The sequence below is a fragment of the Amphibalanus amphitrite genome, unplaced genomic scaffold (assembly GCF_019059575.1).
Source record: "Amphibalanus amphitrite isolate SeventyFive unplaced genomic scaffold, NRLGWU_Aamphi_draft 000338F_arrow, whole genome shotgun sequence".
Taxonomy (NCBI): Eukaryota; Metazoa; Arthropoda; class Thecostraca; order Balanomorpha; family Balanidae; genus Amphibalanus; species Amphibalanus amphitrite.
Window position 1 is genome coordinate 373,257 of NW_024881833.1, and position 16,061 is coordinate 389,317.

At 51.7% G+C, this 16,061-nt stretch overlaps 3 protein-coding genes across 3 annotated transcripts; 1 reads left to right on the forward strand and 2 right to left on the reverse strand.

Annotated features, from left to right (window-relative positions):
- Positions 1-204: 204 nt before the first annotated feature.
- Positions 205-1,193, forward strand: LOC122388897 (pro-resilin-like). Its single transcript, XM_043380389.1, has one exon. It carries the CDS (start codon positions 239-241, stop codon positions 974-976), a length of 738 nt encoding a protein of 245 aa, XP_043236324.1. The 5' UTR covers positions 205-238; the 3' UTR covers positions 977-1,193.
- Positions 1,194-4,702: 3,509 nt separating this feature from the next.
- On the reverse strand, positions 4,703-5,958 carry LOC122388900 (pro-resilin-like). The gene has a single exon (XM_043380392.1). It carries the CDS (start codon positions 5,850-5,852, stop codon positions 4,986-4,988), a length of 867 nt encoding a protein of 288 aa, XP_043236327.1. The 5' UTR covers positions 5,853-5,958; the 3' UTR covers positions 4,703-4,985.
- A 4,366-nt stretch (positions 5,959-10,324) lies between these two features.
- Positions 10,325-15,295, reverse strand: LOC122388893 (SET and MYND domain-containing protein 4-like). The gene is made up of 3 exons (XM_043380385.1): positions 14,089-15,295; positions 11,982-12,103; positions 10,325-11,640 (listed from the first exon to the last, which is right to left on the reverse strand). Exons 1-3 carry the CDS (start codon positions 15,005-15,007, stop codon positions 10,423-10,425), a joined length of 2,259 nt encoding a protein of 752 aa, XP_043236320.1. The 5' UTR covers positions 15,008-15,295; the 3' UTR covers positions 10,325-10,422.
- Positions 15,296-16,061: the final 766 nt, after the last annotated feature.

Here is a 16,061-nt window from a genome sequence, read left to right on the forward strand (position 1 = left end):
TCACCGCCCGCTATCCAGAACGCATTATCGCCCATAAACTACCCGGCCTGGGATTCGGTATCAGCGGCTGCTCTGACCTGCTGGGTCTGCTGACCTTTCGGTATGGGAGCCTCTGGCGGCTCCTGCTGCCCCTTGTCGTGACCTCGCCCCCGTGTCAGCCGGCGCCCTATATAAGACATTCACTCTGTCGGCGGCGTCACTCTCATCCCAGTCAGCGATAGGCGCGCCATCACCAGCGATGCTGCGTTACCAGAGTGTGGGTGTGCTGCTGTTGGCGGCGCTGGCCGCCCCCGCCCCCGCCCCCGCCCCGGACGGAGCCTCGTACGGCGCTCCGCCGCCGCTGGGCGGGGGTCGGCCGGCGGGAGGGTTCGGTGGAGCGGCGGGAGCGTTTGGTGGAGCGGCGGGAGGCTTTGGTGGAACGACAGGTGGCTACGATGGAGCGGCGGCAGGGTTCAGCGGAGCGACAGCCGGGTTCGGTGGAGGAGCAGCAGGGTTCGGTAACGGTCTTGGTGGCGGCGGCGCCTCCGGCGGCCGGCGCGGTGCCCTGCGGGAGCCTGTGGGACCGGGACTGCGGCCCGACGGCCTGCCCATCGGGCCCGGCATGCCCTACAGCTTCAGCTGGGCCGTCGACGAGCCCGACTACGGCAACCAGTACGGCCACGAGGAGGAGAGCGACGGCGTGGTGACGCAGGGCCAGTACCGCGTGCTGCTGCCCGACGGACGCACCCAGATCGTCACCTACTCGGTGGAGGGCGACAGCGGCTTCCAGGCGCAGGTCACCTACGAGGGCGAGGCGCAGTTCCCGCCGGCCGGCCAGCTGGGCGGTCCCGGCGTCGCCGGCGTGCCCGGCGGCCCCGGTGTGCCGGGGGCTCCTGTCGGCCCTGCCCTGCCCGGTGTGCCGGGGGCTTCGGGCGGGGCAGGGGTGGTGGGTTCGGCGTCTGGCCTCGGCCGGCCCAGCACTAGCTACGGCTTCTAACTGGCGCACATGGGCCCTGGCTGATCTGTAGTGCCTCGGCACTGCAGCATTTGCACGTTATTCTGTAACTATATACGGGAACGCCTGGTATGTGTGTTGTGGATAGTTTCGGGTGCTCTGATATCTGACTTATTCCGATGACGGCGAGTTTTATGAGTTTATTTATGATGTGATAGACTACCAAAGACAAATGCATGAAATACACACAATATTATGATACCGGATCTATAATAGAGTTGATAGTTGCTTATTATGAATAAGAGTGTATAGTCGACTACAGAATGATCTTCCACTCCTCAGAAGCTATCAGTTGACCGGAGCGCCAAGTTGTGCCGTTTATCACGCAATTAAGCGTGTCGATTGTGAGTATTGGGGCAAAGCTATAATTTGTGAACTCAGCCCGTGTGATGCGGCACAGCCTACCACTCCAGGCAAATAATTGCCTGTTAAAAGTGGAACATCATTCTGTAGTCGACTATACCTATCACGGAAGCCTGGTCAGTACAGAAGGAAGGTGAAACTGCTTCATTGTCCTTATTTTGCTTTCCGTCACTTAAAAAAGATAAGAAATCAAAATGCCTTTAAAATTTGACTTCTACGCCAGCGAGGGTTCCCTTGTGCGAGTTCTGAACGCATATTTGAGATCTCTGATACCTTTTAATGGACCTCTGATCGCAGGAAGGGGCACTTTTGATCGCTTGACGGGTTACTCTTGATCCCTCCAAGTCACCAAGGGACGCTTGTGCGCACAACACTGGTGGCCCTGAGATAATGGAGGTCTTCTGAGTGCGTGCTTCAGGTCCCCTTTAGGTGGCAAGTAGTCAGGGGCCCGGGAACGATTTTCAAGTTGGGGGGGCGAGCCTAAAATACCTGACATGATGCATATGAAGCAGTGGCGTAGTTCAGGGTCTAAGGGGACACGTACCCCCCACCCCCACCCCCTCCCATCGGGTTCAAAGGGACCCTCGGATCCGAGAGGCCCTGCGGCGCCATTTGACCGCTGAGGGTTAACGATGGCCATATTTCGACTCAGAAGGGCCCCATAGGTCTCGTTAGAGCACCTCATGGGCCCTAAATAACCACACTAAGATCTCCACAAGGGCACCACGCCGGCTTCTGAGGGAATCTTGCAGATTTTAAGGGCCCCTCGGCAGGGGTGGAGCTTCCTATTCACTTGGTGGGGCGCCTGCCCCACCAACTTGCCATTTTGCCCCACCAATAAGCGTTTTGCCCCACCAACTTAAGCCGATTTGCAGGACTTTACTGCTTAGCAAACCTATGTTTTTCGCATTGAGGAGCTTTGAAATGTCTGTGTAATGCAAAATATTATCTCTGTAATGAAAAGAATTGATTCATTGTTGAATTTTATCTAACTTAACAATCGGACATTGTAGGTTTGACAACTTTTTGCCCCACCAACTTTCCTGGAAAAGCTCCACCCATGCCCCTCGGTGGTCTCCAAAGGCCCGTTACTGGCCTCTGAGAGTTCTTACCGGCCTATGAGGGGCCAGTTCTAGGGGCATTTCCCGCCTGTGATGGTCACACACTTATTTTTCCGAGGGTCCCATAACTGCAACTGTGGGGGACCTCATCGGCACCTATGAGGGCCCACACCGGTGTCTCTGAGCGTTTCACACCCCCAACTCTGAGTGCTTATACCAGTGCCTATTAAAGCCCTATATCGGCGGCTCTGAGGACCACCCAGAGGAGTCAAAGGCGGCTCTGTTGATTCCTCTGAGGAGGAGTCAACACCTGCGCATCTAAAGGCCACCCACTTGAAACTTTTGAGGGTCCCACACCGGTGACTCTGAGCCCTGAGGGCCCCACCGGCGTCTGACAGTACCATGCCGGTCTCTAAGAACCCCACAAGACTTCTTATGCCGGCCTAAGGGCCCCGTGCCGGTCACTGAGAACCCCCTGTTGGCTTGTAGAGCGTTCGCGTCAGCAGCTCTAAAGACCCCACACCCGTCTGTAACGGCTCCACGCCAGCGTCTATGAGGGCCCAGAGCAACGCCTGTAAGGACCCTCACCGGCGCCTCTGAGAGAATCACACTAGCCTCTGAGCGCCCGAACCGGCACCTGCATGGCGGCCCCATACCAGTGCCTCTAAAGGCCCCTTACCGGCGGCTCTGAGGGCCCTATACGCCGGTGATTCTGAGGGTGCTACCGATAACCGAAGGCATCACACAAGCCCTTAGTGTCGCTGAGCTTTAATCCCGTAGGTACCGGCCTTCCGAGGGCGCCACGTCAGTTGCACTCATTGCTCCACACCCCTCCTTCACACCCGGAGCGGGTAAACTGTGTTATACCTATATTATAGCAACGATTTTACCACCGCTGTACGTTATGTATTTCTTAAAGTTGACTCAAACGGTCTAGTATAAAATCTTGCCTGCCAAACTCATGGCCAAGGCCAGGCCCAAACCAAAGCAGGATGACAATAGCAGATGTTGTGAAATCGATACTGTATCGGCAGAAACCATTCAGATGGATAGGAAAATGTCGTGTGATGATGTTTAGATGTATAAAGAAAACAAGAAGGAAAGAAGTCCGGAAAAGGGAAGAAAGATCCTTTCACGCTGCCTCAATGTTGAGGGGGCGCCGCCCCCTCGGCTCTCAAGTTGGGGGGGGGGCAAGCGCCCCCGCTGCCCCCCCCCCCTGTTCCCGGGTCTATGCAAGTAGTAGAGCAGGGACCATCTGAACCAGCGAGTAGTCTTTCAGTATATGACGAGAGCGTTTATACTGGGCTGCATTGTGGACGGTCTACCCAAAGAACGAAGGACTTCCCGTTTAATTTTCACCTCTGCACTAGACAATGGTATCTGTATCCACCGGCGAGGGTCTCCTACCTGTCTAGGACCGAGAGAGACCCTCCTCCAGATTACTATCAGACCTTTCACTACCACTACCACTACACTACCAGGTGCCTGATCCACCTAATAGTTCCCATGGTGCACCAAGCCAGCAGAGAGCCGCATGCTCTGCTGGGAAAGTCCATGAGAGCTTTCTGTTGGTATAAGCAAAATCCGAATAATAGATTTGGCTGTGGGAAGGGAGACCAAACATGTAGGCCGCGGACTTGGAAGGGCCTCTTTATCTTTTATTTTATGGATCCGTCCGTGGACTGGGCATGTACTGGTGCGACCGCCTAACCGCCTTCTGCGACTCTGCGTAATTTAAGGAAATTGCGTTTTTAGGCAAAAAAACATAAGGCTATATTGGATTAAGAAAATAAAAGATAAGGTTTCATTTATTTACTTTGCATGCAATCCTAAAAAGTATCCTTCTCTCTCTCTCTCTCTCTCTCTCTCTCTCTCTCTCTCTCTCTCTCTCTCTCTCTCTCTCTCTCTCTCTCTCTCTCTCTCTCTCTCTCTCTCTCTCTCTCTCTCTCTCTCTCTCTCTCTCTCTCTCTCTCTCTCTCTCTCTCTCTATCTCTCTCTATCTCTCTCTCTCTCTCTCTTTCTCTCTCTCTCTCTCTCTCTCTCTCTCTGTCTCTCTCTCTCTCTATCCCTTTTCTCTTTCTCTCTTCTCTCTCCCTCCCTCTCTCTTCCCCTTCTCTTTGCCGGTCTCTTTAATCTCTTCCTTTGCATTCTGCGTCATTCCCTACTGTTCATCGATGCGAATAACTTTCGTTATTATCAGATTCTGAATATAATGGTTCACAGATAACAGTAGTACTACTGTTATCTGTGAATGGTTTATAATTAAATTCCTTTATCAACAATACGAATGTATTTACACAAACATTTCCTCATAAGTTACATGTGTGCACTGTGCATGCTTCAGCACTTCCCTTAATTTACAATACCCACACAAAAAGCATTAACACGAACAAAAAAGGAACAATGCTTCAGAGGCAGCCGAACAATCAAGCTTGCCCGTCGTTATTGTCACACTGTTCATCACAATATCAAAAGGCATTGATATTGCGAACAGTGCCACTTTCGGCTAGCAACAATGCTGGGTCACTGGACCAATACTGGATCACGCTGAGCGTCGGCTGCACCGCTCAGAAGCCGTAGCTGGTGCTGGGCGTGGCGGGATCGTCCTCAGGATACCGGCGTGCTCCTCCCGCTGCCGTACCCACAGGGAACGGCGTGCCTCGCTGGATGGCCACGCGCTGCGGGAACGTCCGACCGGCGCCCAGGCGTGTCACTCGACCGTTGGCGGACGGCAAACGGTCGGCGGGAACGGCCGGAACGGCCGGCCGGGCAGGGACGAACGGCACGGCCGGCAGCGCGGGCTGGCCGGCCGGCGGGAACTGCGCCTCGCCCTCGTAGGTGACCTGCGCCTGGAAGCCGCTGTCGCCCTCCACCGAGTAGGTGACGATCTGGGTGCGTCCGTCGGGCAGCAGCACGCGGTACTGACCCTGCGTCACCACGCCGTCGCTCTCCTCCTCGTGGCCGTACTGGTTGCCGTAGTCGGGCTCGTCGACGGCCCAGCTGAAGCTGTAGGGCATGCCGGGCCCGATGGGCAGGCCGTCGGGCCGCAGTCCCGGTCCCACAGGCTCCCGCAGGGCACCGCGCCGGCCGCCGGAGGCGCCGCCACCGAGGCTGGCACCGAATCCTCTGAGGGGAGCACCGGCGGCACCGGCACCGAACGCTGCTGCCGGTGTAGCTCCTCCGAACCCGGCTGTCGCTCCGCTGAACCCTGCCGCTGCTCCATCGTAGCCTCCCGCCGCTCCACCAAACCCTCCTGACGCTCCACCGAATCCTCCTGACGCTCCACCGAACCCTCCTGACGCCCCACCGAACCCTCCCGCCGGCCGACCCCCGCCCAGCGGCGGCGGAGCGCCGTACGAGGCTCCGTCCGGGGCGGGGGCGGGGGCGACCAGCGCCGCCAGCAGCAGTACACCCACACTCTGGTAACGCAGCATCGCTGGTGATGGCGCGCCTATCGCTGACTGGGATGAGAGTGACGCCGCCGACAGAGTGAATGTCTTATATAGGGCGCCGGCTGACACGGGGGCGAGGTCACGACAAGGGGCTGCAGGAGCCGCCAGAGGCTCCCATACCGAAACACCGGCGAATGATGCCGAGATGGGGTGACTGAATTTAAGCTGAGATGATTTCCTTGTTAGTTGCATGCTAGAACAATTTTAAAGTTTAACAAATGATGTTTTGCTATTTTTTATAATAACATACACTTGGGAGTTGCATTGAGATATTTGGAATGTAATTTTTATGTGGAAAACAAATTTGGTGTTTTTATTCTTATGGATTTTATCAAACCTGTTTTCGATTTTCGATTGGTTTTAAATTTTTAATGCATTTTCTGTGCTTAGTTTGATGAATTCATAGTGTCCCCGATAAAACCTCTTTATTGTTTTTTTTTGTCGCGATATATTTATAGCCCATTGCCAATTCACACTTCATGGCTGATCGTTCTCAACCATTGTTAGTAAAACGTTGATAAAAGCAACGAAAAAAAAAACATTAAAAGGTAAATGCTTGTAAGACACTAGGAATATTTCTTTCTACCTGATTCTTTGAGCAACCCGAAAAGCTACGGTTGCAGGGGGTCCTGTTGCTTTTTCATTTAAACACTTAACGACGCACAGATTGGACTCCAATAATTTACTTGCTCTCCAGTCATCCCGACCAGAAATTTACCAGCCGCCAAGCTCAGACACTTGGCTGTGATGCACCCCATTCGCATAGCAATTCAGATAGCTTCACATGGGTGAATTTTCAAGGCCAAATCAAATATCAGTAATGCTTTCGATGAGTCATAATTTTGGGAGCGTTTTGTGGGTCTAAGGTCTTTTTTAATAGGGGATGGATCTGCCATCGATACAATGTTCACAGAGCTTCGAGACATAATGGCGGGTTAGTGTGAACTAATCTCGGCGGGCGAAGAAAATGGCGCGGTGGTTACATAATGCGACAGAAACAATTTCTCGGCACTTCTACCTACCTGGTAGGTCTCACATTTGGACGAAATGATCGCAGGCTTCTCACCCATACGGAATTCATCCATGGAAGGGGCGAGCAAGGGCAAGGTCATGACACAGTTTCATCAATATCGATATAACAGCCTGCGAACCAGTGCGGCGCCGGCTGACATGGTGCCTCTTATAATTTCACATCACTGCATGTGAAACTTAATTAACTTGTCCTATGCTTTGCTACATCACAGCCGTGGTCTTGCGTTGGTAAGGTGTATTTGACTTCCTATGCCGGGTGACCTGATGCGGGTGATCCCTCCCCTTGGAAATTAATTGTTCCAAGACACGATCGCATGTTCTCATATCACCTGTCATATAAATTACAACGCCTCACAGTGACGAGGCTATGCCCCACTTGTCAGTGAGACGTGAATCAGCGGGAACGAAAACCCATCATTTTTGTGTTAGCTGGAGTGCTAAACACGGGTGCAGGTTGAAATATAGGGAGAGTGATTCATACTGAAGGAGCATGTTAGATCATGGTTATTTATATGCGCACTGCTCTTGACTTACACGTACGTGCAAGGGACAGGATTTCAAGACAACCGTCTCCAAATCTAGTCTTGTAAGTACAGTTTTATTATCTTGTAATCTAGTAATATAGTCTTGTAATTGCTCCAGTTTTAACTTGCAACTCAACATGGAATGTACCGGTTATATGAGACATTGATTGGCAGAAGAATTAAGTTTTTTCTGTGATTATTGATTTTTCTGTGATAAAATGCCAAAGAGGCCATCCTAATCGTGTTTTATTGTACTTGTAAGCTAACCACTCAAATATTTAAAACCAGAAACAAGAAAACGGGACGGAATATGGATGGTATATCGTTAACCTTTTTCTGGTTGCATTTAGTTAACTAATGCAGTATGGCTTTTCTAGCCTTTTTTATTATATGACTTTTTATTATACGATAAAAGGATGTAAAAATGTTGACATTTTGACCTTTTGTAAGACGTATTTGTATTTTGTCGCTAAATATTATCATAGATCGAACGGGACGATCATGTGAAACGAATCTAGCCTGCCTTTTGAGTACTGCATGTGATTCCTTAGACAATGGCAAGCAAACGGATATTATTTACACAGACTTTTCCTCAGCTTTTCAAAGCGTGAGCCATCAGCTGCTCATTCACAAACTTCAAAAATCGTATGGTGTCGGCGGACTAGCACTTAAATGGTGTTCGTCTTTTCTTTCACAGCGTAAGCAGAGAGTAGTTGTAAATGGCAAATGTTCTGAATGGCAGAATGTTATTTCGGGTACCCCAGAGGGCAGTATTATTTCACCTTTGTTTTTTGCTCTTTTTATTAATGACTTTCCACGAATGGTTCAAACCAACTGTCTCATGTTTGCAGACGATATAAAGTTATTTTCAGTGATATCAGAACAGAATGATACCACATTGTTACAAAATGATCTAACACAACTTTATAACTGGTCCAAAAGCTGGAAACTCAAGCTTAATGCTGATAAATGCAAGTCATTTAGGGTAACCCTCAGACGTGATCCCATTGTTTATAGTTATATGATTAATGGGACCTGTCTGGAAAACGTTGAAACCATTCGGGATTTGGGTGTTGTTTTGGATACCAAATTGACTTTCAGCAAACATATAGACACAACAGTATCAAAAGCTAACAGAGTCATGGGTCTCATCATGAGATCGATGCAAACCGGTCACAAGGTCAAAACATTTAGCTGGAAGCCCATTTTAACAGCATATTATGGTAACGTTAGAGCAATTCTCGAGTATTGTTGTGTTATTTGGGGAGGTGCCGCAAAAACGTACCTGGACAGAATCGAAAGGGTGCAACAACGTTTCTTATATTGGCTATATTGTTATACTCGATGTCAAGACTCACCATCAGCTATTGATTACAGTGACTTGCTGCGATTATTTGGCGTCGCATGTCTAGAGAATAGGCGTCGACAATATGACATTATGTTTGTTGCCAAATTGTATAAAAATCATACTGATTGTGCAGCCCTTTTAGCCCATTTCCCTCTATTTATCGCGCCAAGGGCAACGAGAAGCACCGAACAAGCACGTGGTGTCTTTCATGTTCCATTTGCGAGAGTAGACGCGGTACAAAGGTCACTTTTTGTTAGAGCACCATCGTTTGTTAATAAGTTTTTGTTTCAGTGTACTGATGCTGATGTATTCCATGACTCTTTAAGGGAACTTAGGGCCAATGTGTCAACATATGTAAAAGAATTGTAAAATTGTATCGTAGTTGCAATGTTTTTGTCCCAGTGTTTGTGTGTAACATTTGACTGATTTTGAGTGCTTGGACATTAAATGGGCCCACGTATGCCTGTTGTCCTTGACCCCAAATAAATAAATAAATAAATAAATAATAAAATCGCTACATTACATTTTTTGTGCGTGTCATAGAATTCATAAAGCATGACAAAATATTACACATGACCTTGATGCTAAAAGGCTGCAATATTCCTGCTTCGAAGTGATCTTTTGCTGCATTTGATTCATTTTCGTATGGAGTTTCATAATCAACTTGACACTCATGTCCGTCACGCCGCGCACATGTGAACACTTCATGCGACACTGGTCATTCCCCCACCCATCCCATCCCACCACCACGCCTATGGCACACCCGATCAGCCGCAGGAGTCTGTCTGACGTGCAGGAGCAGCCGCGGAGCAATGGCACCACAGCGCGGCGACTCTGGCGCACTCGTGACGATCGTGGCGGCCCTCTGCGCCGCGCCGCGCCGCACCCGGCCGCGCGGGGCCCGCCGATGACCCCGTCTGACCCGTTGGGAGTGGTGCGGACCGCGGCCAGGTCAGTCGTGCACCGCGCCGGCCGGGGGGCGGACCAAATGTCCCCCGAGCTCTCGTTACCCGGCGAACCCGACCCTCCTCTGATTTATGAGTTGGTGCAGAGAGATGTGCAAATACGAATGATGAATACAACTGTGTGATATATGCTCTGGTTATGAGGCAATACACGTAACAGTGTGGTCTGGTATGTGCGGTTAGCAATCACCTCACGATCCTCAGATGGTTCATGGCCAAGTGTAACAAGCTAATCAGAGAGCACGCGGGACCTGTTCCAGGCCACAGGTCGCTTCCGTTGTGTATGAATCAAGACTCATATGGGGACGGTGTCGGGATCACCGTCTGTCCGATCACGAAACTCACGAAGTAATTAGCAGACGTGCGTCCCGCTGTATGATTAAATCAAGCGGCGTGCACTCTGTGGCAGACCACTTTGAATTGTTAGTTCAAATGTCAATACAGTGCATAAGTACGATGTTGTGGGGAGCGCTTGCCTTCAGTCGTGTTATGTGCCGATTTTTGCATCTCTTTGCACGTGTTTGCTTCAATACTAATAGGTACAGAAGAACGTAGTAAAGTTGCAGCATACAACCAAAAAGGTCATTTTAAGCATGCGATGTATTACAGACTCTCAATATCATTGATTCTATCTAAGCTTCAGACGATTTACAAAATGATAACGTTTGGAGACTAGCAAGCACTCATGCAGTAATTCGCTTATTCTTCCCATATAGCCTCTCGATGCAGTTCAGTGTTTCGGTTGTGCCAGCCTCCTTCAGCATGCTCTTTGCGGTTGGTTGCTTTTCCGCCAATTCTTGATAGGAGTTCCCCTCAGCGAAGAAGTGCAGCTTCACTGCCTCTTGACAGTTGTTGAATTCCCGTGACGGCTTGGCGATGACCCTCTGCATCACCCTCATGTGGTTAACCAGCGCTTCAACGTCATCAGCTGTGCCACCCCTCTGCTTCCTCCTCTCCATGGCCTTCATGAACGCCCTCCGGGACCTGGTGAAGGCCTCCACCTTGCTGGCGTCCTTCTCGTGGTAGCAGTAGATCGGCGGCGCGTCGCACAGGTCGCAGAGGAAGTACTCCTTCTCGGGTAGGTCCATGTGCGGCGCCCAGTCCTCTGTGCAGGCGCGGCACCGGCAGTCGAAGAAGTACTGTCCGCGCAGCGCCGCCTGCCGCTCCGTCCAGCCCTGCACGGCCCAGTGGAAGCCGTAGTTGTCGAGCAGCTCGCCGCCGGCCGGCACCGGCTGGATGACGCGCACCACGCAGGCCGTGCCGTGACTGACGCGGAGCACGTTCGGGTCACACGAGTGGTTCAGCAGGCTGACGCTCGGGTAGACGGCGGCGCCCACCTCACGCAGCTCGGCCTCCTCGCCACGCACCACCTGCTCAGAGATCTCGTGCGCGTTACACGGTAGAGACTGCAGGTAGTGCAGCAGAGCGGCGGCCGTCTCCTCGAGGTCACTTCCCTCTTTCGAAACGTCATTCTCTTCTCGGACACTGCTCTGTTCTGATGTGCCGTTTTCTCTCTGTGTGGTTTCGCCGTTTTCATTCCGTGAATTTTCAATACGAGTCGAGCTGTCGCCACGCTGGCTGTATAGAAGACAGGCCAGGCAGACGGCGGTGGCGGTGCGACGGAACAGGTCGGCCACGGAGCGTTGCTTGGTGTGACCCACCAGACCTCGAGCCGCGTCCAGCTGACCGGGGGAGCAGCCCTCTCCCCCAGACCCGGTGGTATCGCCGGGCCGCCCCAGCCGCTGCCGCCGCAGCCGCTCCGGTCCAGCAGCGGCCACCAGCCGCAGCGCCAGCAGCGCCATCGGCCCGACGTCCAGCTCCAGCAGCCGCTCCAGCAGGCCGCACTCCAGCACGTGCTGATCAGCCGCCGCCGTCCGGCACGCCTCCGAGCAGAACCGAACCTGCAGGGGACCGTCGGAGGGTCAGGGGCGGCCCACGAGGGTCGAATAGTGCGAAAATGTCTGGTGAAAGGGCATTTTCACTTGTTCTGGCTAAATCTATGATAACATGGATATTGAATAATGGACAATGAGCATTGAACATTGAAGGTCTGATGAATGTCTTAATCATTAATTTGCTATTTCTCATGACGTGTAACCTATAAACGAAGCCTCAAATTGAGCGACTAAATTCAGCTGGCCCTATATAATATCAGGACAATCCTTCAAGCTGTTACATACTGAAGCTGACCGAGAAGCTGCACATCCAACAATAGTCTGAAATAACGGTTTCAGTCACTGACCGATGAGCAGGACAGACAGGGTACGGTTTCCTGGAGGCGCGCGCAGCACTGGTAGCAGTGGGTGGCCCACGAGTCCGGCAGGGTGGCGGAGCACAGCGCAGGCTCTACAATCACAACATCGCCTGCAGACACGGCCGCGGAGAGGTCACCTCAGGTCACCGCACGGTCCGGCTGAGGTCAGCCAGAGACAGCAGCAGAGAGCGGGGATATACACAGTGGGGTGGGAGGGAGCGGCATGGCGGGGGGGGGGGGACAGACGGGCAGTCGACGTGTGGCCCGACCTGGAACTCTGTAATGGGGAGCTGGCTGAGGCCACGGCCACGGCCCACTGGCGAATAGGGAAGAGGGGTGGGGAGCACAAATTAGGGGCTGTGGAGTTGTGGTAGTAAAAGATGCCAAATAAATTGTGTCTGTCTTATCAAATGCTAAATAACATTAATCGTGGAATTCCTATATCTGTAGGCGCACACACAAAAAGCGAGCCAACAGTGCATTAGGTATACTTTGAATGAAAGTGTACCGAAAGGAATAATTAACGGAAACAATTTTCAAGCTTAATGTATCGGCAAATGGCCCATTTATTGCTACGAGGGTGATACACTCAGGTCAAAAAAAAATCAGGAAAGTGATCTGGTGAGCAAAAATACATTGATGAAGGGCTCATAATGCATGACCAAGCTAAAACACGGTACCTACATGCCTTTGTTCCACCTGAAAATGAAGCATTGCGGGACATATTGCGGGATGGGAGAGGGCTTTCAGAACACCTTCAGGCTTCGGCACGGGGCTACTGCATTGGCGGTCAGGTCAGGGTCACATTGGGAATGCATGGTCAGGGCGCGAGGGGTTGTCGGGGGGGGGGGGTGAAATTCGGCGATGATACTCGATACCTCCAACGGCTAGTGTGCCAAGCTCGTAGAAGCTATGAGCACCTGCCGGCAGGTACCCTCCTTTCGCTCCTGACAGTTGCTGGAAACGAAAACATGAGGTGTCAGATGAAAGGGAGGCATTGGTAGCATGTAAAAGTCCCTTTATTGAAAAGACGAGACGCAGCACTAATTTGCAAATACGGCAGCTGACATATGGCCGTCACGCTTAGAGATAAGTATGCAGTTTGAACAAATCCGATACGTGTTAGCATTGTTCATGCACAAAGTAGATACACTGATATTGCCTACCAGTGTGATAAGTAGTATAGGCCTATATCACAATGTTAATTAACGAATAACATATTCCGTGCAGACAATGGCAAGTTTTTTTCCTTAGTAGCAGCGGATGTATTTTCTGCGTTTTATCACAATGTATTTTGAGTATTTCCCCGAAATTCACCGAGGAATGTCGAATACGAATGGCAACAAGATATATAGAAATAGCTTAGAACATTTATATACATTAGGTTAGGAAAATATTTGCATTTTTCTGTTAACCAATCATTGCATATCCAAATTAGTATCACCTACTATTTTGCCAATCCATCAGGTAGTTTCTAGACAAGCTACTTCTGGCTAATGTTGTCTTTCTGGGGGATGGAGGAGACGTCCTAGATAACATACATGTTGATATTTTTTCAATAATAAAGCAATACTTTAGTAATGATGGAACTTAAAAACTTTACGGCTTAGCGTTTTTATTGCATGTCAGGTGCTTTTTGCAAGCTGAAGTTTTCAAATGTAAAAGTAAACAAATTTTATATAGATTTTCAAAAAAATTGTAATGTTTTTGGAGACGCTAAAACGTGCTGTTAGGATTTAGGAATATGAGCTTATTAAAACATCTAATGCTAACTAGAAGACTATCACAGAGAGCAACCGAAAACGGACGTAGACATGTGAGCGTGAACGTCTAACTAATCTGCGCGCTGCTGCAATGCGGTGGCAAGGTCACGGCTTGCGAGGTTAAGAAGACGGCTACGAGGAGACGAAGTGTAGGAACAGTGTGGACAGCCACACTGATAATCTCATGCATACACTAAACTTTGTTGTTTACCATATTGCAAAGTGTAAAACACGTGAAACAACGAGATGTTGTAACCTTCCCAATGATATCCAATTAGCTCCTGACCTGGTGAGAGGTCACTGACTGACCTGGTGAGAGGTCACTGACTGACCTGGTGAGAGGTCGCGGTTGGCCACCAGCATCCTGCCCTTCTCCTGTGTCACCACCAGGTCCACCGCAGCTGACGCGGCCGGTACGACCTCGCTCGGACCATGGGAGAGCGGCGGCAGCTGCGGCACTGAGGGCGACGGGCTCTTCCTCTCCTCCCGGCGTCTCTTCGTCCCGCTGCTCTGCTTCTGCTCATCCTTCCTCTGCTCTGTCTGCTCTCCTTGCTTCTGCGTCCTCTCCCGCTCTCGATTCTGGTCTGAATGTTCCGTCTGCTCCGGTTGCAGCTCCCCCTCCTGTCCCGTCTCCAGCAGTCTCTTGACGCGATCCGCTGCGCTGCGGCACACCAGGCCATCGAGCCTCACTAGCAGCTGCTTCCTTCTCCGGGCGTCCAGCGGCGCGCTCCTGGCGGCGGCCAGTGCCGCGCAGAAGGCCCTCTCGGCGCCGGCGCCGTCCCCCTGCCGCCGGCGCGCCTCCCCCAGTCGCTCGTGCAGCTTGTACCGCATCTCGCGCGGGTAGCCGTGCTGGAGCGCCTGCTGCACGGCCTCCTCGCAGGGCCCGTACCTGCCCAGCTGGAACAGCGCCGCCGATCGGTTGGCCAGTGCCAGGCTGAGCTGTGGGGAGCCGGCAGGCGAGCACTGGGCCGCCTGCGAGTACAAGCGCAGCGCGGCCGTGTGCTCGCCGCGCCCGAAGCAGGCGTTGCCGTCTGCCCGGAGCTGCTCAGAGGCGGCGGCGGAGCGCGGAGGTCCGCCGCCGGTTACCTGCTGTAGGGGGCCGCTCTCCGGCATCTTCATCAGGAACTGCACCCGCTCCATGTCCGTGTCCAGGGCCGAGAACTGCTCGGTGACCGCCTGCACCTGGCCGGAGCTGACCAGACTGCCGTGCAGGCCGCGCAGCAGGCTCTCAAAGTCCACTCCCGTAGACATGATGTAAACCAGGTAGCTACTGCTCCAGTTGTTCGTACAGTCAGGTGGTCAAAACAGTGAAGTAAGTACGTTCAAATATCACCAGTTTTCACCAATCAGCACAGCTTCATTCCAGTAAAGTTCGATGATTCAGTTGTCACTCTGGCTGCACAGGACAAACACGACTCAACAGCTTGGCTAACAGACTGCGAGCCGAGCGCGCCTTGCACGGCTCACTGCTCACAGACCCGGCACCGTCATCCATCGGCCGTCCTCCGCCGCTACCGCCGCCGAATTTCTCAGTCACGTGACCGCGCCGCCGGCTGAGGCAACCCAATACGTCCGGGGGTCTATTCTGGGTACGTGAGGGGAGGGGGGGGGGCTGCGACGCTCGTGGCCGGCCGCCGCTGACCCAGCCTCATCGCCAACGACGCAGCGGTGACTGAAGCGTCCGCGGGTGCATATTTACCTACAGACTGGGGTGTGGCGAGGCCACGAGGAGCACACGTGGCTTTATTTTTTTCTCAGTTGAGTTATCTAAATGCCGGGCGAGGAAATTGAAAAACAGGAGGTTCTACACTGCAGAAGACAGCTTCTGTTTTATCTGGGCTTATTCTTATATCAGGGAAATAAATCCTCCGTTTCCACCACGGACGTATAGATAAACGTTTATTTATACGCCCGTGCTTTTCACTTTTCAGTTTTTAATATTATCCGCTAATAACGAATAATTTTCTCTGAGCTACATCATATCTTAGCTTATTTACTACAAGTTCGTTTAGATACATCTTATTCAAAATGTTCGTTAAACGGTCTGAGTACACATACGCTGATTGTGCTGTAATAACTCTTCTGTAAACAAACGATGCCCGCGTATCTCCCTATCCGTTAGTTTGAGTAAACATCGTCAGCGCCTAGTCTGTCGGTGCACCAACTAACGCTGGGCCAGTACACGAACGACGAATCGTCTGTCGATGGAGCTGTTACATCAGACTTGGTGGTCTCTGGTGCTTTATTGAAATAGAAGATCTAAGATACAACTAACGAATGTCATGGGGACATGCACCGGCAGACG